A 27,104-nucleotide genomic window follows, 5' to 3' on the forward strand; every position below is an offset into this window, starting at 1 on the left:
GCTTCCATCTTTGCCGACGTTTAATTAACATGCTCCTCTTGGCAGCTGCTGACAAGTTCCAGAAACAGGTTGTAAAGGCTTTTTGTCTTTACCCAGCATGGAAAATGAGGGGTGTTACATCGCGGGAACATGAATAGGTTGCATTTCAGCTCCTCCTCCCCTCCGCCTCCTCCCCCTCCTCTGGCAAGGGGAACGGAGGCCCGAGTGTGTGAGTGTGTCTGTACGTGTGAACTGTGAGGGGGGCGGGGAGGGCGGACCGCGAGGCAGGAGAGGCCTTCTCCACCCCCTCCCCTCACCCCTTCTTCTTGGAGTCTCTGCTCCACAAAGGATCTGGAATCTGCTTCTTATTCTCCGGCCGGCACACTGTCGCCTCACCTCGTTACCCATGCCAAACCTGGCCACGTGGATTCTCATCTCTGGTCTCTGCTCAAGCTATTGGCCAGGCTTCTGGTGAACTCCTATTCAACCTCCAAAGCCCTGGCTCACTTTGGTAAGCCCCCCGAGCTCTGAAGGCCTGCTGGAGTTCAAGGTAGATTCTGGATGTCAGGTGGATCCCCCAGCTACACTGTGAGCCCCCAGGGGGCTGGAGCTGTTACTCTGACCCCGGTGGTGGCAGGCCTTAATAACTGATGGGAAGATCTGAACAGCTGCAAGGTTCTCCCAGTGTGGAGGGAAAGCAGGACTGGTGTGGCAGGGAGGAAGGTGGGAAGGGTTGGGGGAGGGGGAGTTGACCACAAAAGCCTTATCTCCCTACCCCCTCACCCTGCCTGAGTGCCCTTGAAAGGGTGCCTGGTCACATGGAGGGCACATGGGCATGGTCTCATGCAATGGGTGTTTCTGGGGGGTCGTTGGATGTGAATGAAGTAAGGAGGGGTCTTGGGGAAAGAGCCCAGTCTAAAAGCTGAGCTCTGCTAGGGGGCACTCCAGGCTGAGCCGACTCCAACACCCCAAATTCTTCCTCTTGAGCCTAGGATGGTTTTCCCTGCAATGTGAGTGGCAGCTTGGCAGCTGGGTGTGGGGGGTCAGGACTGAGTCTGCAGGTTTCTTGGGTCTTATGCTTCCCTGGTGGCTCAGTGGTAAAGAATCCACCTGCAATGCAGGAGACCCAGGTTCGATCCCTGGGTCAGGAAGGTCAACTGGAGAAGGGAATGACAACTCACTCCAGTATTCTTGCCTGGAGAATCCCATGGACAGAGGCTATAGTCCATGGGGTCGCAAAGAATCGGATATGACCGAACGACTCACACCCCCTCAAACTGGCCCTGTTGGAGAATTCACACCCATTCTACAAAGAACACCAGGCATGTTTATTCACGGAGGCCGCCATCTGCATGGCACAGGGAGGTCTGGGGGATTCAGGGGGCATGGAAGACACTGGCTTACAGGCAGGCAGGGGGTGGAAGAGCTCAGCAGACAACTGGCAGCTATGTTGTCTCCGAGGAGGATTTGGGTCCACCTCCAGCCCCCAGCCCCACTCCTGCCTGTTTTTCTCAGGATGTGACCGCCAAGACCCCCAGTGGCAGGCATCCTGCAGCTGGAACCTGGCTTGGATGCCCACTTTGTCTACAGCTCCTCCTCCATTCTCAGGCAGGCCCCCTGGGATGAAGGCGGAGGGGGAGATGGAGGCGCCCTGGACCAGGCCAGCAGGCGGGGCGCCACTCGCCTTGCTCTTGTGTTCCCAGCGTGGTCAGCACTGGCTCCTTGGGGAGCAGCAGGACAATCTGTGGAGCCTGCAGAGAGACAGCCAAGAGCAGCGGGCCACTGTCAAGTCCTGTCCAAAGCCCCTCGGGCACCTTTTCCTTTTCTGGATGAGATGGGCAGCATCAGAAACAGCTGGTCAGAGTCTCGCTTTTCCCTTTCCTTAATCCTAGCAACCTCTCCTGCCACATCACTCAGCCTTTTATCCCAGAAACAGTTCTTTGCAAACTCTGGTCTCCAAGGTCAAATAGCTATGGTAAGAGCAATGATGCTAAGTCACTTCAGTCGTGTCCGACTCTGTGCGACCCCATAGACAGCAGCCCACCAGGCTCCCCCGTCCCTGGGATTCTCCAGACAAGAACACTGGAGTGGGTTGCCATTTCCTTCTCCAATGCATGAAAGTGAAAAGTGAAAGTGAAGTCGCTCAGTCGTGTCCGACTCTTAGCGACCCCATGGACCGCAGCCTACCAGGCTCCTCCATCCATGGGATTTTCCAGACAAGAGTACTGGAGTGGGGTGCCATTGCCTTCTCTGAAGAGCAATGATAGTGACCTGGAAAGACCCCAGTTCCTCCACGTGTGCTGTGTTGGCTTTGAAGCACCTGAACCTCTCTGAGGCTTAATTTCCTCATCTATTAAGAAAGGCCCCCAGGTGGCACAGCAATAAAGAATCCAGCTACCAATGCAGGAGATTCAAGAGATGCAGATTCTATCCCTGGGTTGGAAAGATCCCCTGGAGGAGGAAATGGCAATCCACTCCAGTATTCTTGCTTGGGAAATCCCATGGATAGGGAGCCTTGTGGACTACAGTTCAGGGGGTTGCAGAGTCAGACACGACTGAGCATGAATGCACACACACATTAAAAAGAGGGAAGTTGGGATTTCCCTGGAAGTCCAGTGGTTAAGACTTCACCTCCAAATACAGGGGGTACAGGTTCAATTCCTGGTGCGAGAGCTAAGATCCCACATGCCTTGTGGCCAAAATAAAACAAAACAAAACATAAAACACGCAATATTTATTGTAATAAATTCAATAAAGACTTTTAGACAAATGGTCCACATCAAAGAAAAAAAAATCTTTAGAAAAGTGGGAATTGCACTTATAGAGCTCTCTAAGGTGTCAGGTGCAAAAGGCATGAAAAAGGGCTCAGTGCATCTCACAGAGGGAGCAAGGAAATGTTAGTAGATGGGGGGGGCGGGGAAAGGAAGGAGAATGAGAAGGAAGGAAAAAAGGTTCTTGCCCGAGTTGATCAACTGAATAAAGCCAGGCCTGTCATTTCCATTTTTATAAACGAGGAAACTGAGGCTCAGTCTCTGGGGTGAAGAGATCCTCAAAGTCATGTAGGCAGTAAGCAGCAAAGCCATGGGTACGCCCAGGTCACTTTCCATATATTCTTTGCAGTCCAGAATGCCTTCCACAGATTCCTGTGTCTGTCCAGTAGGCACATGGTCTGACACCAAGTGCCTCTCCCACCAACCGCAGCATGATGCTGGCGGGTAGAAGCTCACATCGTCAGTTCTTGATGCTTTCTTTCTGCCCCTTTGCTGGTGGCATCTGATTCCCAGAGCTGGGCCCCTACGTACAAGCCAAACCCATGCTCACCTGCTTCTCTCTTGCCCCGGGAGTTTAAGGTTCTGAGGGCCTGAAGCTGGAGTCCTCAGGATGGATGGCAGTGCTTTTCGGCTCCTTGGGTATCTGCAGAGAGAGGAGGCGGCTCTGAGGGCCCTGCCCCACGTGGGGCAGGTGTCCCTGGTGGAACTAGAACAGCCTGGGCAAGGCCAGGAACGGCGAACGGTGTGTGGTGGGCGCCACCTTGTGGTCACCGTGCAGTTTGCATGCCGTGAAGCAGGGCAATCCACACACGTGTCCTGCTCCTAGTTCAGTTAGCCACTGTTCAGGGTGCTTGGGCACTGCAAGGCCAAGCAGGACATAGTCCTTGGCCCACTAGAGCAAAGGAAAGGGGTCCAAGTGAAGTGCACAGTGACAGTAAGAGTTGTACATGCACGCAAGAGGCTGATAACCCAGCCTGGGGGAATTCTAATTGTGCCAAACGCACTTTTGAAAGAGGAATAGTAATGCACCAGGTAAGAGGCAGCTTGGCAAGTTCCCTGAACTCCAGGATGGTCCAAGAGTGAGGTTGGGGTGGGGAGTGGGGATGTAGGGACAGCCGGAAGTGGACTGGTAGATGGAGTATGGATGGGGGAGATCAGCCCAGCCTTGGCCTCAAGGCTTAGATTTGATCCTAAAGATGTCCTCACCTGTGCTCCTCGGGGACATCTGCCTCACCTCTGTCCTCTGAAAGTCACCTCATCTCCCAGGTAAACTGCCAGAGGCCAGGGGCCATGAGAATGGCCTGATGGTGGCTTACTTCCAACAGCATGGGATTGTGTGGCTTGAAACTGAGCACTGCTGATAATACAGCACAGAGAAGGTGTGAACTTGGAAAAAGTTATAAAGATCGAAGTCCCATGGACAGAGGAGCTTGGCAGGCTACAAGGGGTCACAAAAGAGCCGGACACACCTGAGTGACTAAAACAACAACAATGTAAAGGATCAAAACAGAACCAAGAGGGAATTCCCCAGGGGTCCAGGGGTTAGAACTTGGCACGTCCACTGCTGTGGCTGCCCCGGTTCAATCCCTAATGAGAAAACTAGAATTCCATAGAAAAGGAAGAAGAAGAAGAAAAACGGAACCAAGAGTGAACTTCTATGTATAGAATAGATACATTTTTTTTTTAGTTTATTTCATTAACTTTAAATCTGTGTGGTTTCTAAAATAATTTAAGTTCCCACTTCAAATATAGAATGAAAATAATTATGCTGCTAAAAAATAAAGTTTATTCATTATGTAATAACACAAAACAGTTCTTATGATAGAGAAAGAGCAGGATATGAAATCAAATATAATATCATCTTAGCTATTTAAGAAAAGTCCATGTAGATTTAAAAGGGGGGGGCTGGAAGGAAATATACCCAAAATATTAATAGTGCTTCAATGAGGGTGATGGAATTTCTATTTATCTCTATTTCCAGATTTTCTTTAATGAGCTGCTATTCATGTTTTAATTTTAAAAATAAAGAAGAGCAAATTTAAAAGCCTTATTAGTTATGTACATAATATTGGTTTTTAGTGGATATTAGTTAAGATTATCCTGAAAACTTCTGGTATGATTTTAAAAATACAAAGCCAGCTAATCATTAAAGATGCAAATCAAAACCACAATAAGTTATCACCTCACACCTGTCAGAATGGCTGTCATCAAAAAATCTACAGTGAGACCTGGCTTCTAGCCCTGGGTTGGGAAGATCCTCTGGAGGAGGACACGGCACCTACTCCACTACTGTTGCCTGGAGAATCCCCATGGACAGAGGAGCTTGGTGGGCTACAGTCCATGGGGTCGCAAAGAGTCAGACCCGACTAAGCGATTAAGCGCACAACAAATGTTGGTGAGGATGTGAGAAAAGTGAACCCATGTACACTGTTGGTGGGAATGTAAACTGATGCAGCCACTGTGGAAAACAGTATAGAAGTTCCTTAAGAAACTAAAAGCAGAACTGTTATATGATCCATCAATTCCACTAGTGGATATATATCTGATGAAAATGGAAATACTAATTTGAAAAGATATATGCATACCGATGTACACAGGAACATTATTTACAAGAGCCAAGATATGGAAGCAATCTAAGCACCCAACAACAGATAAATGGAAAAGGAAGATGTGGTGAGTATATAGATATGCAGTGGACTATTACTCAGCTATAAAAAAGAATGAAATTCTGCCATTTACAACAAAATAGGTGGACACGGAGGGTGCTTAGTGAAATAAACCAAAGACAAAATACTGTATGTTATCACTTATATATGGAATCTAAAACATAAATGTTTTTGAATATATGAATATATTAATATTCATATGAATGAATATAACAGAAAAGAAACAGACTCACTGATATACAGAACACCTAGAGGTTACCAGTATGGAGAAGGAAGGCAGGAGGGTCAAAACAGGGTAGGGGATTAAGAGGTACAAATAAGCAACTATGTATGGAATCAATAAGCTACGAGGATATATTGTACAGCACGGGGAAATATAGCTATTATTTTATAGCACATTAGAGTGTAATCTATTAAAATGTCGAATTACTATGCTGTACAGCTGAAGTTAATTTAATATTGAAAATGAACCATACTTTAATCATAAAACAAATAGCCAAAAGAAGGAACATGTTGGGCAGACCCTTGTACCAGGGGCCACAGACAGAGGCTAGGTCTCGCCCTTGTCATGAGCGGGAAGGCTGGGAGATAAGAAGGACCCTGTGTATCCCTCCCCATCTCCTAACACAGGCAAATACCTGTCATGATGATTCATGGGGAGGAAGGCCACCCTGAAGTCACAGAAAGCCCGAACTGTGGCCCATTTTTAAAGAAGCTGAGTTCTGTGACACTCGACTACTTTCAGCTTCTAGAACAATGTTTCTCAAGGTAGATTTTGTACCAGTGCTGTTCTAGAGGCTGCTCTAGAGGCTTAGGGGAGTGTCAGTACAAGATCACCTGGGAGCTAGTTCCCATGCAGAGTCCAGGCCCTATTGAACTTGAATTTCTGGGCTAAGGTCTGGGAAACTGAGTTTTTCCCAGGTCACCAGGTGGTTCTTATGGCTACAGAAGCTGAGGACTGCATGGTGATTGTTAAGCCAGGCTGTATATTAGATTCACCTGGCAAATTTTAAATACAATGCTAATATCCAGGCCCCACACAAGACCAGTGAACTCAAGTCTCTGGACGCTGAGACCTGGGAAGTTTCTAAAGACCCCCAGGTGATTCCAGTGTGCATGTAAGGGCCCAAGCCCACTGGTCTTAGGTGGTTGGTTCACAGATGAGTTTTTCATCAGAATCATGTGGAGGGCTTGTAGACAGAGGGCTGGGCCCTGCCCCTTGGGCTTTGAAATCAGGAGGTCTGGGTGGCACTTGAGAATTTGTATTTCTCACAAGTTCCCAGGTGCTGCTGCTGCTGCTGCTCCAGGGGGCACTATACTTCGGGAAGTACTGCTCTAGAATGAGGGCTTCCAAGGTGGTTCCGCGGTAAGAGAACCCACCTGCCAGTGCAGGAGATGCAGGAGATGTGGGTCTGATCCCTGGGTCGGGAAGATTTCCCTGGAGAAGGAAATGGCTACCCACCCCAGTATTCTTGCCTGGGAAATCGCATGGACAGACGAGCCTGGCAGGCTACAGCCCATAGGGTTGCAAGGGATTGGACATGACTGAGCATGCACACACACTGTAGAATGAAGCCTTTAACCCCCCAGGGGCCAGCCTCCTGGATAAAGGAGCAGAGGACACAAGCTCTGTCCCCTGACCCTCAGCTTCCGGCTTCCCAGGCCCCAGCCCAGCTGATGGCGTCCCGGGAGAGGAGCTGCGGGACAAGTCAGTAGAACTCACCTCCCAGTAGACTGCATCATCAAAGCAGTTCTCATCAGGCGGTTGTCCCCAGAATGGTAATCTCAGAATGACCCCTAAAGGAAGTTGGAGGTCCCAGAGGTCAAGAATGACTTCTCTGCCTACCCAGACCTTCCCCTCAACTGGAAAAATCCTCCCGGCCCCAGAGACATCAGTGCAGAGACAAAGGCTTCCTGGGGGCTCCAGGTGACCTTTGGCACATACTCTTGGGTCTCCCAACCACAGGGCCCCACCTTCTCTGGCACGGTCACCCCCACTCACCTACGATGATGCCGCCCACCAGGGCCATGGCCAGTGACACAAAGAGCCCGGCAGCCTGGAACCTGCCCTGCATGTTTGGGTTCCAGTTTGTCTTGCTTCTTTCAACACCAAAGGTATAGGCAAGCCTGTGGTAGAGACAGAGGGCAGGTCAGGATCCCTGGAGAGGCCAAGTGACTACCCGCTGTCACCCCACACGCATGAGTGGACACGAAGGCTCAATAACCTCTGGGCCCTAGCCTTCCCATCTGCAGAATGGGGGCACTAGAAAGATCAGATGGTCTCTAAGATTCTTATGGAAGGACAGAGGTTGAGGAGAGAGGCCCATGAAATAGTGGTCCATAGCGGGCGAGAAAGGGGACAGAGATAGTCTTGGACCCTAGAGGAACAGTAGGAAGGAGGAACTGAGAAGGAAGGAGGGTGCTCAGCCTCCCTGCACCACCTCCATTCTTACCCTTCCTCCCCGTACAGATCAATGTTGGCGATGCCTGCCATCACCGCGCCCGCAACACCGCCTATGATGCCAGGAAGGCCGTGCAGGTTGTGAACACCACAGGTGTCCTGGATGCGCAACCGGGACTCCAGGAATGGCTGGAAATGGGGGGATGAGTGTTGCCCAGGCAGGGGGCTGTGGCAGGCTGTGGGGAGTCCAGGATTCTGGAAGCCCCAAATACGCAGAGACCCAGCCCCCACCCTCTCCCTAGAGACCGACCGCACCCCTCCCACCCCCAGTCCCTGGCCCTGGAGCTCTCACCGTCAGGTACACAAAACCCAGGGTGGAGACGATGCCGCAGATGAAGCCGATGAGGAGGGAGCCGAAAGGCAGGATCATCAGCTCGGCAACGGTGCCCAGGCCCACTCCTCCAGCGAGCGACGCGTTCTGGATGTGCACCTGGGCGGAGCAGGCAGAGCAGGCGGGAACTCAGTCCTCTCCCAGAGTAGCATCCTGGAGGAGCTGACCTAGAGCCCAGGTTGATCTCCTGTGTGGGGGGGCCCACCTGGGAGCCAGAGATGGCTCCCATGCATCTCAGCTAGCCAGGAGACTGCAGAGGACTCCAGCCTGAGCCCAGGCTTGGGACAGCCACCCGTGCTGTCTGTCCACCTGCCACTCTCACCAGCGCTCGGGGCATCTTCTCTCTGCACGGAGCAGTGTGCATGTGTCCATGAGTCCCTTCAGCCCAACTGCACGTCCCCTCTGGATCTGGGTGCCCAGCCACAGAGGTGTGCCCAGGTTCGCGTGTCTGATGTTCTCTGTACCCACGTGTGCTGGCGTCAGAATCTGCGAGCCGACACGAGCACCGGCTGCCACTCTGAGGACCTACCTGCACCGGGGACCGTGGTGCTGGCTTGCGAGGACTATGTTTCATCTCCACAACAAGCCCAGGAGGCGAGCCTTTTCATGTTTGCAGGTGAGGGAATTAAGGCACGGGGGAGGTTCATGGGCTTATCAAAGACCAAACGGCCAGCCAAGGGCAGAAAGGTGTCTTGATCCGGGTCCGTGTGGAGCCAGAGCCCCTGACTGTCACCCTCTTCCATGTCCCTCGCTGCACATGCCCACAGGGGCGTGTCTGATTCTCTCCCCCCCTGCCTGTGTCCCCATCTCTCTACAGTGACTGTCCAGTGCATCCCGGGGCTCAAGGCTGTGTCCCGGAATAACACACACTCCTGGCAGCATCTTGGCACATAGGTGCCTAGGTATAGAAGCTAGTGTCAGAGTATTAGATGGTGGGACTTTGTGGATAGTCCAGTGGTTAAGAATCCACCTTCCAACGCAGGGGACGCAGGTTTGATCCCTAGCTGGGGAACTAAGATCCCACATGCCTCTGAGTAACTAAGCCTGAGCACTGCAAGGAAGACCCAGTGCAATCAAAAATAAATAAAAAGGATATCAGAGAGACAGGTGGTCCTCTTTCTATAGAAAAATCTACCAACACCCATCACTTCCCCAGGAATGACAGGAACACATGCCCAGTGGCGTGATATGAAGGACGCTGGGGAACACTGCAGCCCCACGTGTCCCAAGTGCTTTGAAGGGGTTCTCTTTTGAGTGTGTGGAGGCGGCAGGTAGGGGCAGAGCTAGGAAGGCTGAGGGCCAGAAGCTGCTTTTTTGTGGGGGGGGTTGCTCAGTCCAGAACTAATGTCAGCACCCAGGTTGTGGGGAGAGGAGGATGAGAAGGAGCCAGTTCATCCAGGGCAGCCGGCATGATAGAACCTCCACGAATCTGATTCTGGGCTCTGCCTAAAGCCAGCTGCATCATCTGGACAAATCATTTCTCTCGGGGCCTCAGTTTCTTCATCTGCAAGATGGGTGCGATAATGCTTATGCTGCCTGCTTCACTGAGTTGTTGGCAGGGCGCGGTGATCAGTGCCCACTGGGCACAGGCAGTTGTGGCCACAGCTTCCCCCAAGGTTCCCCCGCCCCCACCCCACTCACCATGTCCAGCTTGCCCTTTCTATGTAGGGCGCTGGAGAGCGCCACGGAGGTGAGCACGCAGGCTGCTAGGGAGCAGTAGGTGTTGATGACTGCCCGGTGCTGAGCATCTCCGTGGTTGGATATAGCCGAGTTGAAGCTGGGCCAGTACATCCACAGGAAGAGGGTGCCTGGCCAGACCAGACAGGGCCGGTGGAACCGGGAGAAGGGGCATTAGATGGGCCTGACGGAGCTCGGACAGACATGCTGTCCTTTAACTCCAGAGATATCAAGTGACTCACACACCCCAGCCATTTCCCTCCCCTGGAACTTTATTCGTGCTGGGGGCTCATCTTAGAAGGCCCTCCCTGCCTTACTCACTACCTAACACCGTCTTAGTCTTCCACTCCGCTCCAGGAAGTCTACCCTGACCCCATAACTGGGTGAGATGCCTCCCACCCTGCTTCCCAGGCACCTTGAGGGAGAATCTTTTTCTCCACTGTAGGGAGATAATCAAGTAGCATAGCCACTTGTTCCACTACCCTGTTCGGAGCTCCTTGAAGGTAGGGCTGGGTTTTAAGAGACCAGAGAAGGTAGCTGATATGTGCTCTCTGGAATGAATGGACACAGGAAATAGGCACGTACACCTTGCTGAGATCAGGGATGGACGAACTTCCTGGTTATCACTGTGTCTGCCCTGAGGCATTTGAGGGAACACGCAGGATGAGTGATTGACTTCTTCCAGCCCCATGGGGAAAAGGGACAAGTAACTGGGATCCTTGAAATATCTATAGGCAACCTCTCCCTGCCCATTCTCCGAAGGGAACTGGCAGCCACGCACCAGACCATGTAGGGATGAGGTATGATCACCGCAGCCTGAAATGCTCATGGTGACCCTCACCCACCACCAGGGTAGCACGGCCCTCGGTCATCACGGGGGCCCCTCAACCGCTATGGAAGCTCTCACCGATCATGGCAAAGAGGTCCGAGTGGTACACAGAACTCTTCCTGTCCTCGCTCTGGTTTAGGTTAGGGCGGTAGAGGATCCAGGCCACTGTGAGCCCAAAGTAGGCGCCAAATGCATGGATGGTCATGGAGCCCCCCGCATCCTTCACCTGATGGATGGGTACAAGGGTACTGTCAGGGTCTGACCCTCCTCTCCCTCCCTCCTCTGACACTCTCCCACCCCCACCCCACCCCCACCCCCCAGACAGACAGAGGTGCAGCTGTCTCCAAGGAGGTCCAGGCCACAGAAGGAAGCCTGGGGCCCTGGTAGACCCATCAACTGGGAAGGGGAGGAAGTGAGAATCCCCTCCTCAACTATACTTCAATGAAAATTAAAGTGGGGAACTTCCCTGTGGTTAAGAATCTGCCTGCCAGTACAGGAGAAATGGGTTCAATCCCTGGTCCGGGAAGATCCCATATGCCACAGGGAAACTGAGCCCATGCCCCACAGCTACTGAGCCTGTGCCCCAGGGCCCGTGCCGCACAAGAGGAGCCACCACAATGAGAAGCTCATACATTGCATCGGAGAGTAGCCCCTGCTCACTGCAACTAAAGAAAAGCCTGTAGAGCAGTGAGAGCCCAGGACAGCCAAAATAAATAAATAAATATTAACAACAACAACAAAAAAAAAGAATCATAGACCTGCTTCTTCCCTTTAGATGGGAAACCCAACCAGAGATGTAAGCGTGTTATCCAATGTCACAGGGCTAGTTGTTGAATTGTTGACATACCTTTTTCCTGACTCCCAGCCTGGTGGGTGCCTCTACAAGCTGTGTGACCTCGGGGGAGCCCCTTACCCTCTCTGAGTCTCAGTTTTCTCATCTGTAACATGGGAGTAATAACTGTGCCTAGCTCAGAGAGAAGGAGTGAATGAGATAACCCACGTGAAGCATTCAGAGCAGGGCCCAGGCAAGGGCAAGTGCTCCTTAATTGTCAGCAGTGATTCCTGTGTTTCAACTTAGCTGCAGGAGAGGCCCAAACACTGTCATGCATTTGAGGGAGTTTCTGCAGCAGATCGGAGAGGGGTTTTGAGGGTCAAAGAAACCTTCTCTGCCTCTAAACTCACACCCAAGGTACCACTTCTCAGCCAATTTCAGATCTTATCTATTGACGCCCCTGTGTACCCCCTCACCTAGCCTAGCTTCTTTCTCTCTGCCCACCCCAACCAGTCTCCAAGGCTGGTTTATTCACCTTTTTTATAACTCGCATATTACCCACTTTCTTCTCTTTGTCCTAGGCCAGACCCAGTCCCATTACTTCTCACCAGGGTGACTAACGCAGCTTCTTAACTAGACTCTCTGCCTCCAACTGTTCTCTTCACCACAGCCAAAGTGACACTTCCATAGCAGGCATTTGACTGTGCCGCTCTCCTGCCTGGAACTTTCCATAGCTCCCTATTGCCCTCACAATAAAGGTGAGACTCTTTAACACAGTCTATGAAAGCCTTGATGATCCATGCTCCTTCCTCCCCTCCCTAGCTCCCCACCCCCATTCCCTCTGCCTCAAACACCTTTGCTCACTCCTTTGCCTGATTATCTCCTACTTGACTTCTGGCTTTAACAACGCTTCCTCCAGGAAGCCTCCCTGGCCTGCCGTATGCTGGCTCAGGTCCTCCTCCCCTCCCCGCAGGGCACCTAGCCCTGGAACTCCATCCTTGTCTCACTCACTGGTCATTGTCTATTTGCTTCTTGGCCCCCTCACTAGATTGTGAGTTCCTTGGGATAGAAACAAAGAGTCCTGCCCACTCCTGTATCCCACTGCCTGGAGCACTGCCTGACAAGTAAATCCAAAATTATTCCCTTGACAAATACTTCTTGATAATTTTATTAGGCATTGGGCCAGGTGCCAGGAATAGAGAGAGTCTCCAGACAGATAAGGTTTCACCCTTATTTTCCCTTAAGGATAAGTGCTCTGTGACTAGGAGGAGGTAAGGGAGAGGGCAACACTGGTAGGAGAACCTGGGCTGGCCTCTCTGAGAGGTGAGACTGCAGCTGAGACCTCAATAATGAAAAGGACCGGGGAGATGAGAACTCCAGGCAAAAGGAACAGTAAGTGCAAAGGCCCTGAGGTGGAACCAAGCTTGGGTATTTGAAAAGCAGACCACAGGATATGGTCAAATCACAGAAAGATGGGGAGAGAGTAGATGATAAGCTTAGAGAAAAGGCTGAGGCCAGAACATGTAGGGCCTTAAAACAAGTTTAGATTTGATTTGAAGTGAAATTAAGAAAAAACAAACAAATAAGAGTTTTCATCAGAGGAATGGTCTTACATGCATTATTAACAGGTCCCCACAGCTGCTGGTGGAGATTAGCTAGCTTGAGGTGGTGGGTCGGGCAAGGATGAAGACAGGGAGGGACTTCCCTGGTGGTCCAGTGGTTAAGACTCTGTGCTTCCACTGCAGGGGGCACAGGTTCAATCCCTGGTAAGGGATCTAAGGTCCCACATGCCACCTGGCATGGCCAAAAAAAAAAAAAAGACAAAATGAGTGACTGAATGTAGGGTGGTCTGAAAGCAAAACCCCTGGGGGTGGGACTTCCCTGACAGTCCCAAGATTAACATTAACACTGTGCTTCCACTGCAAGGGCACGGGTTCAATCCCTAGTGGGGAACTAAGATCCCACATTTGGCACAGCACCAAAAAAAAAAAAAGAATGGAAATCACGTGCTCAAAATAGTGAAACAAAAAAGACTGGATCCCAGATGATACTGAGGAACCACTGTGCAAGTCCTGATCACCCTGTTTCTGAAAAATTCTATGTTAAAAAAAAAAAACCCTGGAGGTTTCTAGGCAGAGTCCAAATATACAGAAGTTGGAGAATGAGAAAGGGATGGGGTTCCTGAATAATCCCTACTCCTGCAAATATGCCAAAGAAGTGTCTAAACAAGAGTCAGAGGCCTAAGATGCTCTTTACCTTGGCCAGTGAATTAGCCAACCTCAGGGGACATCATTCCTGCCATAGAGGTCCATGTGAATGGCACCTCCAGAGTTGTGCAGTGTGCAACCTGTGCAACTGTACATGTCTGCTTTGGCCACTCCCCTGGGAACTTTCCTTACAGATGAGCCCCCTCAGTATACTGGGTCACTTTCTTGGCAGAGCAATCTGGGAATGTGTGTGTGCAAGATGATGTGCAGGAACATCTCATTCTTTCCCTCTGATGTGCCAGAAAGAGAAAGGAGGAAGAAAATCAACACGCGAGGAACCTCTGCTCTGTCTAGTTGCTGGATTGATGTACCAGGTGGATGCTCAATATATGTCATTTCTCCTGCTTTACAGCTGGGGAAACTGAGACTCAGAAGATTAAGTGACTGGTCAAACTTGAATTGAATCCAGCTGGCTTGTCTCCCCAGTCCTTTCTTTCTCTGTCACCTTCTTGTCCCCCCAAGTTCCCCTTCCACCGCCATCCCTGTTCCGAGCTCTGCTCACCTCTAACAGGTTGAGGAGAATGTACTCATTTATTGAGAAGAGGGTCACTTGCAAGAGAGTCATGATGAGGAGCTGGACAGGGCTGACCTTGCCCAGAACTGCCCCAAAGGCCACACAGACCGAGCCCACGCAGAAGTCCGCATTGATGAGGCTGTGGGGAGACAGGTCAGGGGAGGGGCTGAGGCCACAGCAAGAAGTGGCACTCAAGCTCTGGGGTTGAATCTGAACTTTGGTCACCTGTGGGTTTGGGCTTGTGGTCTAACTTTGCTGAGCCTCAGTTTCACCATCTGTGGTAATGGGCACATAGCATCTTACAGCTACTCTAAGAATGCAAGAAATAGCCTGTGAAGTATCCAGCACAGCAGTGGCACATACTAGATGCCACCACACCCTTCCTTTGAGGGCCCATCTCAGGTCCCACCCCCTTCCTTGCAGGCAGCTTGTACTCAAGGCACCCAAGTGATCTGGCTGCTGTTGTTGAATATAGTCCAGTCCGTATTTGCGACCTTGTCCTGCCCTTCACTTTCTACCTGCCCTTCCAAAACCTCTTCTCACCCACCACCTCTTCAGGAAGCCTTCCCCAATACCTCTAACCAGATGTGGTCTCTGCCTCCAAATCCTTATCTCTACACACACTTCTCCTGCTGGCTACCAGGGCCTTGCTTGGGTTTGAGTCATCATGACCTCCTCTTCACCTTACCTGGGAGAGAGGATCTATGTCCAGGGAAGAAGGAAGGACCATCCTGCAGGCAGTAGGGAGCTGGGGGCTGGGTGGAGAGAGGGGATGGGAAGGCCAACAGAGAGAATGCAGGCCAAGGAGCGTGCAGGCCCTCCTTAAGTCTGGACCCTGAAAACCCAGCCAGCCAGCAGAGGCATGCCATGTGGTCAGAGGGGATCCTGATTCTATCCACATGCCCACTGTGCCTAACCCAGGTCTCCTTGGGCCCTGCCAGCAGCAAAGCTGTCCTGGAGTCCAAGGCAGACTCTCAGTGTGGCCTCCAAGCCATGAGCGTTGTCAACCAGGGTCCTCGTAAAGACAGCAGGGGCTACTGCTTCCTTAAGGCAGTCACAGCCACAGGAGCCCCCTCCCCGATACTCAAGTGTGTGTGTGTGTGTGTGTGTGTGAATCAGGAAGTGAGAAGTAAGAAGCCAGCTGATGGTAGGGACAGTGTGTGGAGTGGGGGCGGGGCACTGTCCTCTCAGGGTCCCTCCCAGACAAAGGATGTCCACTGGAATGTCTCTTCACTATAAGCCTTGTTCACTGCTGCATCCCCTGGGCCTGGCTGAATGAATGATGACAGGTGCTAAGTGCCAGGCACTTCAATGCTTGTTCAGTGCAGCACAGGCCCTCCTGTATCACACCTGGACCCATGGAACAGGTACCATTATTAGCCACATCATAAAGATGGGAAATGGAGACTTAGAGAGGCCGAGTTATTTGCCCAAATTTCCATAACTCAGCCAGAAGACCACCTGGCAGAGATCACCCCCTAGGAAGGAGTGAGAGGGAGTGCACAGAAGCCCACAGCTGGCCCCTGGGAGATGGATATCTGGATGTCACATCTCAGGCAAGGCCTGAGAATGAAGGCTGAGGAGCACACAGGTCCTCCTTGAGTCTGGGGAACAACCCTGGAGGGACAGGTGGGATCTGGGACTCTTCAGCAGGGACAGGACAGAAGCTAGGAGAAGGATCCTCAGGTGAGGTCTAGGGGGCGACATGTTCATCTCAGCCCTGGGCACCAGAAATCAGCTCCAGCTAAGTTGCTGAAAATCATTTCCCCAAAAACCAAGTTGCCAAAACTCAAGTTGTCAAGTGACTAACTTGTTAAATAACTGGTTCAAAAAATTTAACCCACAAAAGTTTGTAATAATTTCCTTTGAACATTTAAAAAAGCTCTATACTTCTGTTTTGCATTTAGCCATAGTTATTTTGCTGTAGTGGCCAATTAAATATATCACAGGCACTTTTATACTTTGGGTCTATGGCTTTGGGAATGAGAATTTCCTGTGTATCTTATACAGTAGAGTGATATGCATGTATGTCATAGATTTTATATACAAAAAGACTGACTTCTTGGTTCCAAAACATTTTCTACCTAGTCGACTATTTTTCCTGTTTCTCTTAATTCATAGATTCATTAATTGGCTCGAATGAATTAATATTTTGCAAATATTTGTCATATGTTTACAATTTCAGTCCCCTGGCCTATGGTATCTGATTGGTGCCCTGTATGTGACAGCAGGGATTTGCACTTTAAATGTAGTTTTGGGGAGGGAGGTTCAACAGGGAAGGGGCATAAGTATCCCTATGGCTGGTTCATGTGATGTGCGGTGGACACCTACACAATATTGTAAAGCAATTATTCTCCAATTAAAAATAAATGTTTTAAAAAACGTGGTTTTGTACCAATTTGCCTCTAAACCCTTTCTGTGGATTTGGTTTTCCAAGCAGGCTAATGAATGCTTGTTTTTACACAACAACGACAACTTTCTCAAGTTATGAAATGTACTTTTCTTTAGCCAAACTTGTCATATATCTACAAAAAATCGAAAACAATCTAACTGGACTTAAAGAAGAGCCTTCAATAAACCAAACCTTGACTAAAAAGGGAAGGGAGGGAGGAAATCTCCCAAAGGCTGTTGATTTTGTACCATGCAATGGAAACTGTTGTAAGTTTCTTAGGTTTCCCTGGCAGGAGAGTTTGAGAAATGAGTCATTCAGTGAGATGACTGCTTGGCAAGTTGGTTTTTGGCAAGGTGTATAAATTTACTGTATAACCTGGTGGTGGTGTTGAGAGGAGAAACATGCTAAGGCTCCTAAGAGGTCTCTTCAGACAGAGGGAGGGGCTGAGTTCCCTGATAGAAGGGAGTGTAGTACTTATCAGACCAAAAGATTATCACAGACAAAAGTGATGAGGATGGAGGTGAGAAGAGATAGGGATCAGGGGCCCCCCTAGAAGGCTGAGGCAGAGAGGGGCTTCAGCCCTAGGACTCTACACATGCCTCACAGCTCTTTGCTCTGTTCCCTGGGTGAGGACAGGCAACTGGATTCCCCATTCAATATTCCCTCTACAATGAACCTAAGGAGACCGGTTCAGGCAGTCCCACACTCCTTCCTCTCGCCTGCCGCCCACTCCCTCCCCTTCGTGGGTCCTACGGCCTGAGGTCTCTCAGGGCAAATTTTGATGTTTGACGTGTCAGAGCGGAGTCCAGACTTGGACCCTGGGGAGAGGCCTTGCGTCCCTGCAGCCTGTGTCTTAGGAGGAAGAAAACCCTCCAACAGCACTTGGTTACCATGAGAACTCCCACCCTGGAGACTCACTGATCAGGAAGTGAGTGAGTGAGTGTGTGTGTGTGTGTGTGTGTGTGTGTGTGTGTGTGTGTGTGTGTGAGTGTGTGTGTGTGTGTGTGTGTGTGTGTGTGTGTGTGTGTGTGTGTGTGTGTGTTGGGGGTGGGGGGTGTATGTTGCAGGGCCCCTGGGTACCCTGGCTGGATGACGAAGACCCAGCTCCTCACAGCCCCGAGCCTCCGGGCCCCGCCCCGGCCCCGCCTCCCGCTCGGGCCCCGCCCCCGCGCCCCGCCCCCGGCCCGAGCGGCGCTCACTTCTCCACGTTCACCAGAATGTAGCGTCCATCGAAGGAATGAAGCCAGCCCTGCATGAGCAGCGCCCACTGGATGCCGAAGGCCGCCAGCAGAAAGTTGAAGCCCACGGAGCTGTAGCCGTAGCGCTGCAGGAAGGTCATGAGGAACCCGAAGCCCACGAAGATCATCACGTGCACGTCCTGGAAGCCTGTGGGGAGAACACAGCCCAGAGTCCCGGTGGCCTAGCGAAGCCCCCCGCTGCAGCCCTGCGTCCGGCCCAGCGAGCCTGTGTCTGCTCCACCACTGGCCGGACCTGGGCCACCCTCCAACCCCCATCCCGCCACCCCTACATCTGGATCCTGAGGCTCCTGCAGCAGTTATGACTGCTGAGAGTGGAAGAGCCACTGCTACCCCATCACGTCATAAGATAGGAACTGCTATGCAGACGACAGATAAACAATGAGGTCCTACTGTATAGCCCAATACTGTAGTCAATACCCTATAATGAACCCTCATGGAAAAGAATATGAAAAAATGTATTTATATATATGTATAACTGAATCACTTTGCTATACACCACAAACTAACATAGCATTGTGTATCAACTATACTTCAATTCGGAGAAGGCAATGGCACCCCACTCCAGTACTCTTGCCTGGAAAAATCCCATGGACGGAGGAGCCTGGTAGACTGTAGTCCATGGGGTCTCCAAGAGTCGGACACGACTGAGCGACTTCACTTTCACTTTTCACTTTCATGCATTGGAGGAGGAAATGGCAACCCACTCCAATGTTCTTGCCTGGAGAATCCCAGGGACGGGGGAGCCTGGTGGGCTGCCGTCTATGGGGTCGCACAGAGTCAGACACGACTGAAGTGACTAAGCAGTAGCAGCAGCATACTTCAATTAGAAGAAAAAATGCCTCGGGGTGGACTGGGCTGAGGGGATGGAGGTAAGACCCCCACTTTATACCACTCAGACCCCTGGGTTTTAAGGCCAAGGAATGCCGGGGCACCCCTGTTGAGAGATGACAGCCCCCTTTCACTGCCCTCGCCAAGGGCCTTACCCACGCAATTCTATTCATCTACTGTGGAGAAGTTAGTCTCATTTGGCCTAGGAGTCCCTTGACTGGCCAAACTAATTAGGTACCATAACAAATGAAAACCATAAAAAACAGGAACAGCTGTTTTTAAAAAAGAGAGAGGTAGCAGAGAGGGTTCTTGCTTACAACAGAATGCTGACAGCCCAACAGTTAAATGTGGAATGAGCACTGAAGTTGGAAAATCATAGTTTTCACAATGAAGATTTCATCACTGGATGTTAAAATCCAGGGATAAATTTTAAGGAAGAGCAAGGTATTTGTGTTGTCTTAAGGGAGTCTCCCTGTAGATTGCTTATGAGTTGTAAATGAGGGTGAAAAAACATCCGGTAACCATACAGTGGAGAAATCAGGCAACATCTTGACGGTGTGATCAAAATTAACATCACCAGTGTGGGACACTCGGACATTGTGCACCTTCAGGAAGATATTCTGAAAAAGACACATCACCTATGCGGTGCTCTGGCTGAGAAGGCATAATCCCAGTCTAATCATGAGGAAACACCAAAGGAACATGCTATTAGAAAGGGGTTGAAGCTGGACTCTTGAAAAATATCAGTGTCTTAAAAGAGAAAGAAAGGCTGCCCATTGTGAACATCTGTTATGGGACAGACACTGTGCTAGGTGCTTTACCTACACAGGGATGTTCCGGGTTAAAGAGGCCTAACAGACAGGTCAAATAAATCCAATTCTTGACCCTAGATGGGATCCTGGATTTGGCTGGGGTAGGGAGTAGGTGTGGGTACAGGGGAATGCCACAAAGGTTTTCACTGGGTCCACTGACAAAATTATATAGGGACAGTATATTAAAGTAGCATACAGTGTAAATTCATGAAGTTGATTATTGTGGTGATGGAAGAGAATACCTCTATCCTTAGGAAATAGTGGAGTATTAAGGCAGCCAGACCGCAATATGTATAACGGACTCTCAGTTCAGGGGAAAAGAACTGTATGTATGTGCTTGCTTTTATGAGGGAAAAGAGAGAGATGCTTAATGGGAGTTAAATAGAGTACATAGTGTTCTTTCTACTATTTTTGTTTTAGCAACTCTTTGTAAATTTGAAATGATTTCCCCAATTAAAAGTTTTTGAATAAAAGAGAACTGCAGGGCTCACCGAGCCTGGCCTGGCCCCACCCGCCAGTCTCCTCCTCCTTCCTTTCCACGGTCTTCCCTTCCCTCCTGTGCCCCAGCCGCACTGGCCTCCCTCTCACTCTGGCTCTTTGCCTGTGATGGTCCCTCCATGTGGGACGCTGTTCCTGCAGAATGGCCAGCAACTTCTTGTTTAGTCGCTCAGTCGTTGCCTGACTCTTTGTGACCCCATAGACTGTAGCCTGCCAGGTCCCCCTGTCCATGGGATTTCCCAGGCAAGATTACTGGAGTGGGTTACCATTTCCTTCTCCATCTCTTCTTGTGGATCTCAGCAAAAAGTCACCTCATCACAGAGGCCTTCCAGACCCCTGGGTTTCAACTTGGTTCACTCCCTCATGACATCTTCTTCTTTCTTTTCTAGTTCTTATAACAATTTGTAGTTAGGTTTGTTTGTCTAGCCCACTAGACTTTAAAGCTCCAAGGAGTCAAATGGTGGCAGTGGTTTATTTGCTAAGCCGTGTGCGACTCTTTGTGACCCCATGGACTGTAGCCCGCCAGGTTCCCCTGTCCATGGGATTTCCCAGGCAAGAATACTGGAGTGGGTTGCCATTTCCTCCTCCAGGGGATCTTCCTGACCCAGGGACTGACCCTGCACTGCAGGCAGATTCTTTACCGCTGAGCCACCAGGGAAGCCCCAGGAGTCCAGGCCAAGTCTGTTTGGTTCATGCTGGGATTCTCCACTGCCTAGGGGCATTCCCCAGGTGGATGCTCCATAAATATCCCTGAAGGGATGAATGAATAATTACTGTTGTGATCTCAGGAGTAGCCAGATATGCCAGTTGAGCAGCAGCCAAGGGCCCCGGGTGGCACTTCACCATCAGGGGAGACTGCAGACCCTCTCCTATCTGATGTCTCCTACCCACTGGGTAGATAGGCCCTGATGTCCACAGCAGCCTGGCCAGCCACAGTGCAGGCGGGCAGTGATGCTCAGGCTATCCTGCCCCTCCCCCGTTGCCCTCATCTGTCTCCCCTGCAGGCTTCCCTGAGGCTGGTAAGGGTTGAGGGCACAGAAGTTGATGCAAGAGAGCTGTGGGTCTCGCCCCAGCATGGTGCTCTGAGCTTTGAGATTCTTTTGCGCAGACTTACACAAACAAACAGCAGCTCGGCTTGGGTTTCACAGTGTGTGAGGCTGATTTTGTGTTGTTATCATGTTTCATGGTTTATCGTGTTTCTGTTGTGGAGGAAACTGAGCTAGCATATGTGAAGCACCATCCACGGGGTCACGGTGACTCTTGGGAAGAACTGATGGGTGACAGACTGGAGAAAGAGGGAGGAGACACCTTTAGACCACAGTTAGGAAAGCAGGGAGGGGAGCTGGCAGCGCTGTTGGTAAATGCAGGGAAGAAGGAAGAGGTTGCTGGGGAGGGAGGGAGGTGCTGGGTCTAGGGCTGGTCATGGGAGTTTGAAATGACCCCATGACCCCGGGGGTGGGTGGTGGCAGTGAGTGTCAGGCACAATGGAGCCTGGCCATTCGGGCTGGAGCTGGGGTCTCAGGTCCAGCAGATCTGCACACAGGGCTGGGAGTGGGAACGATGAGTGGGAGACAGGAGCCGAGCACTGGCCGGCCAGGAACTGAGCAGATTAGACAGGGACGGTGCTGGCAGGGAGGTGAGGGGAAACCCTGGGAAAAGATAGCATCACAGACTTCCATAGCGAGAAGTGTGAGCTGTTTGGAGGTGGGGGAAGCAGGCGGGCAGGGGTCGGGGCTCAAGAGCTCAAGAGCTTAGAGGCGGCCTTCCTGGGGGCTGCCTTCCGTTCTCCCTGTGGCCTGGGGCAGAAGAGCAGAGAGTGCACAGCTTCTCAGCGCTTCTCCCTGCTGGTCCCCACCTCACCGGTTTTCTGTCCTTCTCTGTGACTCCCCGGTTGTCCTGGCCTCTGTCTCTAACCCTTCTGTGGATATGTTTCTTGCCCCCCAACCTCAGGCGCGCAGACTCCAGCTTTGCTCTCTTTCCACACCTTCCTTATTCGCTCTCTTACTCCCTTCTATCTCCTAAATTGGTTCTTACTGAAATACGAATGTTGTTCAGTCACTAAGTCGTGTCCGATTCTTTGCAACCCCATGGACTGCAGCACACCAGGCTTCCCTGTCCTTCACTGTCTCCCAGAGTTTGCTCACACTCATGTCCATTGAGTTGGTGATGCCATCAAACCATCTCATCCTCTGTTGCCCCCTTCTCCTCCTGCCCTCAATCATTCCCAGCATCAGAGTCTTTTCCAATGACCCGACTCTTAGCATTAGGAGGCCAAAGTATTAGAACTTCAGCTTCAGCATCAGTCCTTCCAATGAATATTCACAGTTGATTTCCTTTAGGATTGACTGCCAAACGAGTTTGATGCTACTGAAAATGCTTTTAATAGCAATGGTCCAGAACTTCCCTGATGGTCCAGGGGCTAAGACGCTTTGCGCTCAATGCAGGGGTACTGGATTCGACCCCTGGTCAGGGAACTAGATCCCACATGCCACAACTAGGACCCGGGGCAGCCAAATAAATGAATAATAAATATTTTTTTAAAAAATGGTCTGAAGGTCCAGATTGTATGACCTTTAGCAAGGACATAACCTCTTTGACCTCAAGTTTCTTCTTCTGTAAAATGAGGAATAGTAACAGAACTCAGAGGTGTGTGGTACACATTTAATGTCATCCAATCAAAGCCCTGGGCATAAGCCTGATTCCTCAGCAATTGCTTGCTGTTGTTGTTCAGTCGTTCAGTCATGTCTGGCTCTTTGCGACCCCATGGACTGCAGCACACCTGGCTTCCCTGTCCTTCATCATCTCCTGGAGCTTGCTCAAACTCATGTCCATCGAGTCAGTGATGCCATCCAACAATCTCATCATGTCGTCCCCTTCTCCTCCTCAGCAATTGCTTAATTATATTAATTACTACTTCTCTTTTTCTCTTTCAGGACTGACCAGGTGCTTTGCATTGGGTTGGCGACCTGTTCGGGGTCGGTGGAAGTTGATAAGACAACGCCTCCCTTCCGCTACTTTCCCCAGCCTGTAGTGAGTGACCCAAGCAGCCATGCAGGCTCCCTCCACCATGGGAGGTCCCTGAGGGGCGAGCCTGGCTCCTGGCGGCCAGTTCTGAGAGCGGCCACCAGGGGGCGCCAGTACACAGCTGTTCTGCGACCCCTTCCTGGCTCACTTTTCTCTCTTGGGGTGGTCTGATGAAGGCCAAGTTTTGAAAATTTCTGAAATCTGAGGATCAAGTTTCCCATGCTGGTGGGCAACAGCAGATCTCTCTCCAACGCTTCCTCAGCCCTGCAGCAGCCTGGGGACCGGCCCTTCCCGGGCTCTATAGGCCAGCCCAGCCTAACCTGTTGCCTTTCAAGTCCACTGGCCAGTCCCTCAATTCCCCAAGGCTCTGTGTCCACCTCTCCCACAACTCGGAGCCAGACACAGAACCATCCCATCACTGCAAAACTTCCTGGGCAGGTGGTTGAGGAGTGGCAATGCCACAGAGACTGGGGGAAGCAGGTTTTGTGCAGTGTGAGGGCTTGGCCTCACCCCTGCCTGTGCCACTGACCAGCTGGGAAAATCTCTAAGCTCCATCCCTGGCAACATAAAATAGAAACAAATTCACTCCTTGTCTGACAGAGCATGCAAAAAGTGCTTGTGAGTGGGAAGAAGGCTTCTCTGATGGCTCAGTGGTAAAGAATCTGCCTGCCAACGCGGGAGACACGGGTTTGATCCCCGGGTTGGGAAGATCCTCTGGAGAAGGGAATGGCAACCCACTCCAGTATTCTTGCCTGGAGAATCCCATGGACAGATTCCCATGGGATCTGTCCCATGTGACAGAATCCCATGGTGGGCTACAGTCCACGGGGTTGCAAGAGTTGGACATGACTTAGTGACTGAACAAGTGGGGAGAGCACAAAGGAATTTAAATGCTATAGTAGTTCAAACTCATGTTCACAGAGATATTCCTTGGCCACATCACTGAAGTGACCTGAAGTGAAAGTCGCTCAGTCATGTCTGACTCTTTGCCACACATGGACTCGTCCATGGAATTCTCCAGGCCAGAATACTGGAGTGGGTAGCCTTGCCCTTCTCCAGGGGATCTTCCCAACCCAGGGATCGAACCCAGGTCTCCCGCATTGCAGGTGGATTCTTTACCAACTGAGCTATCAGGGAAGACACATCACTAAATGGATGCTAAGCCTGCACTTAAACATCTTCAGCAACAGCATCAATCCCTTCTGAGGAAGCTTGATACCAGCGTTTACTGTCCTCTGATTCATGTTCTGAGACAAGCCCTCCTGGCTACCCATTATCTTCAATCTTCCAAGAGTTCCTGTGCATTAAATAACATTCCCACTTCACAGATGGGCATACTCAGACTCGGTGTGATTAGGGAGGTAGCTTAATCTACTTTGGGTTTCCCTGGTGGCTCAGATGGTAAAGAAGCTGCCTGCAATGCAGGAGACCTGGATTCAATCCCTGGGTTGAGAAGATCCCCTGGAAAAGGAAATGGCAACCCACTCCAATATTCTTGCCTGGAGAATCCCATGGACAGAGGAGCCTGTCGGGCTATAGCCCATGGGGTCACAAAGAGTCAGACACAGCTGAGCGACTAACAATTTCACTTTACTCCATTTAAAGTGATGGGCCCATATCTGTTTAATTCCAAAGTCAACTACCAGGCTACACTGCCCTCTGCTTGAGGAATGCACGAATCTGAGGTTTAGGTTCCCAGGAGCGCGGGGTGAACCTTGCTGCCTCAGTTTTATGAACCAGACCTTTGGGTATTTGAAACTGTGGCATCCTCAGCCTTAGGTCCTTTCCTTTCTCCCTCTGTTTTCCCAGGAAGCTTCGAGGGCCCAGGCCCTGATGGCTTCTCCTCAGGCCAACCTCCCCAGACGCTGCCCGGAGCATCAGCCCAGGAGGAAGTTCATGTTCAGCAGCTTGGGCTTTCAGGGCACTGCCAGGGTGGGTCCCCAGCTGGTTCTGTGCCTGCTATTTGCCCAGGGGCCCATGCCCTGGGAGCTATCCTCAGGCACCCCTGGGCCCCAGCTTAAGCCAGCTGGAGCTAGACTTCTCTGAAAACTGAAACTCCTCTAATCCTCTGGGCAGGAATGAAGCCCGCACAGGTGTTGACAGCATGGAGCCAAGAACCCAGAAAGGGACTGCCAAAAGGGACTGCCCTCACTCCATGCCCCTGGGAATTGCCTTGAGGCCCGGGAACCCAGGCTTGGGGCCACACCTACATTCCAACTCCTAGTCACAGCCACCAGTAGGGAAGGAGAAAAGCAGAAAGGTGAGATGAAAGGGAGGAGAGCAGTCCAGGAGGCGGGGTTCGGGTCCCTGGAGCTCCTACTCTGGCTTACTAGGTTTCTGGATGAGTGACTTTTGCAAGACATGTCCCGTCTCTGGCCTCAGTTTCCTGGTCTGTGAAATGGGAGTCATAACACTGCTAATAGTCATGTACAGATGTGAGAGTTGGACCATAAAGAAGGCTGAGTGCCAAAGAATTGATGCTTTCAAACTGTGGTGCTGGAGAAGACTCATGAGAGTCCCTTGGACAGCAAGGAGATCAAACTAATCAGTCTTAAAGGAAATCAACCCTGAATATTCGCTGGAAGGACTAATGCTGGAGCTGAAGCTCCAAAACTTTGGTCCCCTGATGCTAAGAGCCAAGGCATTGGAAAAGACCCTGATGCTGAGAAAGATGGAGGGCAGGAGGAGAAGGGGGTGACAGAGGATGAGATGATTGGATGGCATCATGAACTCAGTGGACATGAGTCTGAGCAGACTCTTGGAGATAGTGAAGGACAGGGAAGCCTGGGGTGCTGCAGTCCATGGGGTTGCAAAGAGTCAGACATGACTGAGCAACTGAACAACAACGACAAAGTCATGGAGGGAAGATCAGTTTGCAAAAGTGACTGTCGGAGATGAAATTTAGGGTCCCTTCTAAAACTAACGGTCCATGACTATGTGAGTACCAACAGTTAGAAAGAGACTGTCATTGGCTGTTGGCAGATGGTGTGGAAAACGAGAAAGCAAAAGGGCATGAAGAGAGTCCTGGGCTGGGGGTCCAGAGGTTGGGCCAACCCAAGTAACCTTGCACCAGTTCTTCTAACTGCTGAGTCCTAGGGCCTCTGCCTTTAGTACTCATCTAGTAATTGCTGTATTATAAAGTGAGGATTCCATGCCCAGCACAGTGCCAGAAATTTATGTGCAATGTCTCATGCCAGCCTCACCCCACTTCTGTAGGATACGCCTCATTATTATCCCCATTGGACAGATGAGGAAATCGAGTCTGTGTATTGTTGACCTTTGCCTACAGGTCACCCACCTGGTTGATATAGGTGAGGTGTGGTGATTCTCCGGCCATGCTGTTAATCACAGCACCACGGATGCCAGGGAATTCAGGGCTGTTTCTCTCCCTCTCCAAGCCAAAACATGGCTGTGCTGTGGTCCTCCACGCCAGCAGGGCTGGTAGGCCAGTGAGCCACCCCTGCAGCCCTTGACGTTGGAACTATCCTATTAAGGTGGAGAGTTTGGGCGCAGCCCTACAAGAGAGCCAAGGTCACCCACTGGGGTCTCCTGAAGAATCAAGAAGGGCTCTCTGAAGGGAGGTTGGAGGTCTTCGAGGACACCTGGAGGGAGCTCTCTTCCTGAGTTTTCACGGGTTCAAAGGAGCCTGGGCACGCCTGGCCATTTCCCGAGCTTAACCTCCAGGCACTGGGAAGTCTCCATAGTGGGGAGCCTAAGAGGGGCGGGGCAGGGGGTGTGGGCGGCATTTCCTCCTGCAGCTCGCTCCAGAGGCGAGGCAGGACCCTCCGCCGGGATAGGGGGACCTGCAAAGTGGACCTGCAAGGTGGCGGGACTTACTCGGGTAGCGATAGTAGAATTCGTTTTCCAAGTCAGTGGTCAAGTTCTTGATCGCCTTCTCCTCCACCCAGTGGGGATCGGCATCCATGTCGTAGCGCACGAACACGCCGAAGAGGGCTATCATGACCACCTCCAGGAGCAGGCAGACGACCGGCAGCCGCCAGCGGAGATTAGTGTTCCAGATCAT

The 27,104-nt window shown here is 51.1% G+C and overlaps 1 protein-coding gene across 1 annotated transcript; it reads right to left on the reverse strand.

The window, feature by feature from the left end:
* Positions 1–2,994: 2,994 nt before the first annotated feature.
* Positions 2,995–27,104, reverse strand: RHCG (Rh family C glycoprotein). The gene is made up of 10 exons (XM_061159604.1): positions 26,918–27,104; positions 17,859–18,045; positions 14,256–14,406; positions 10,793–10,940; positions 9,850–10,016; positions 8,170–8,307; positions 7,870–8,006; positions 7,419–7,543; positions 7,140–7,213; positions 2,995–3,393 (listed from the first exon to the last, which is right to left on the reverse strand). Exons 1-10 carry the CDS (start codon positions 27,102–27,104, stop codon positions 3,325–3,327), a joined length of 1,383 nt encoding a protein of 460 aa, XP_061015587.1. The 3' UTR covers positions 2,995–3,324.

Source organism: Dama dama, chromosome 13, assembly GCF_033118175.1.
Source record: "Dama dama isolate Ldn47 chromosome 13, ASM3311817v1, whole genome shotgun sequence".
NCBI lineage: Eukaryota > Metazoa > Chordata > Mammalia > Artiodactyla > Cervidae > Dama > Dama dama.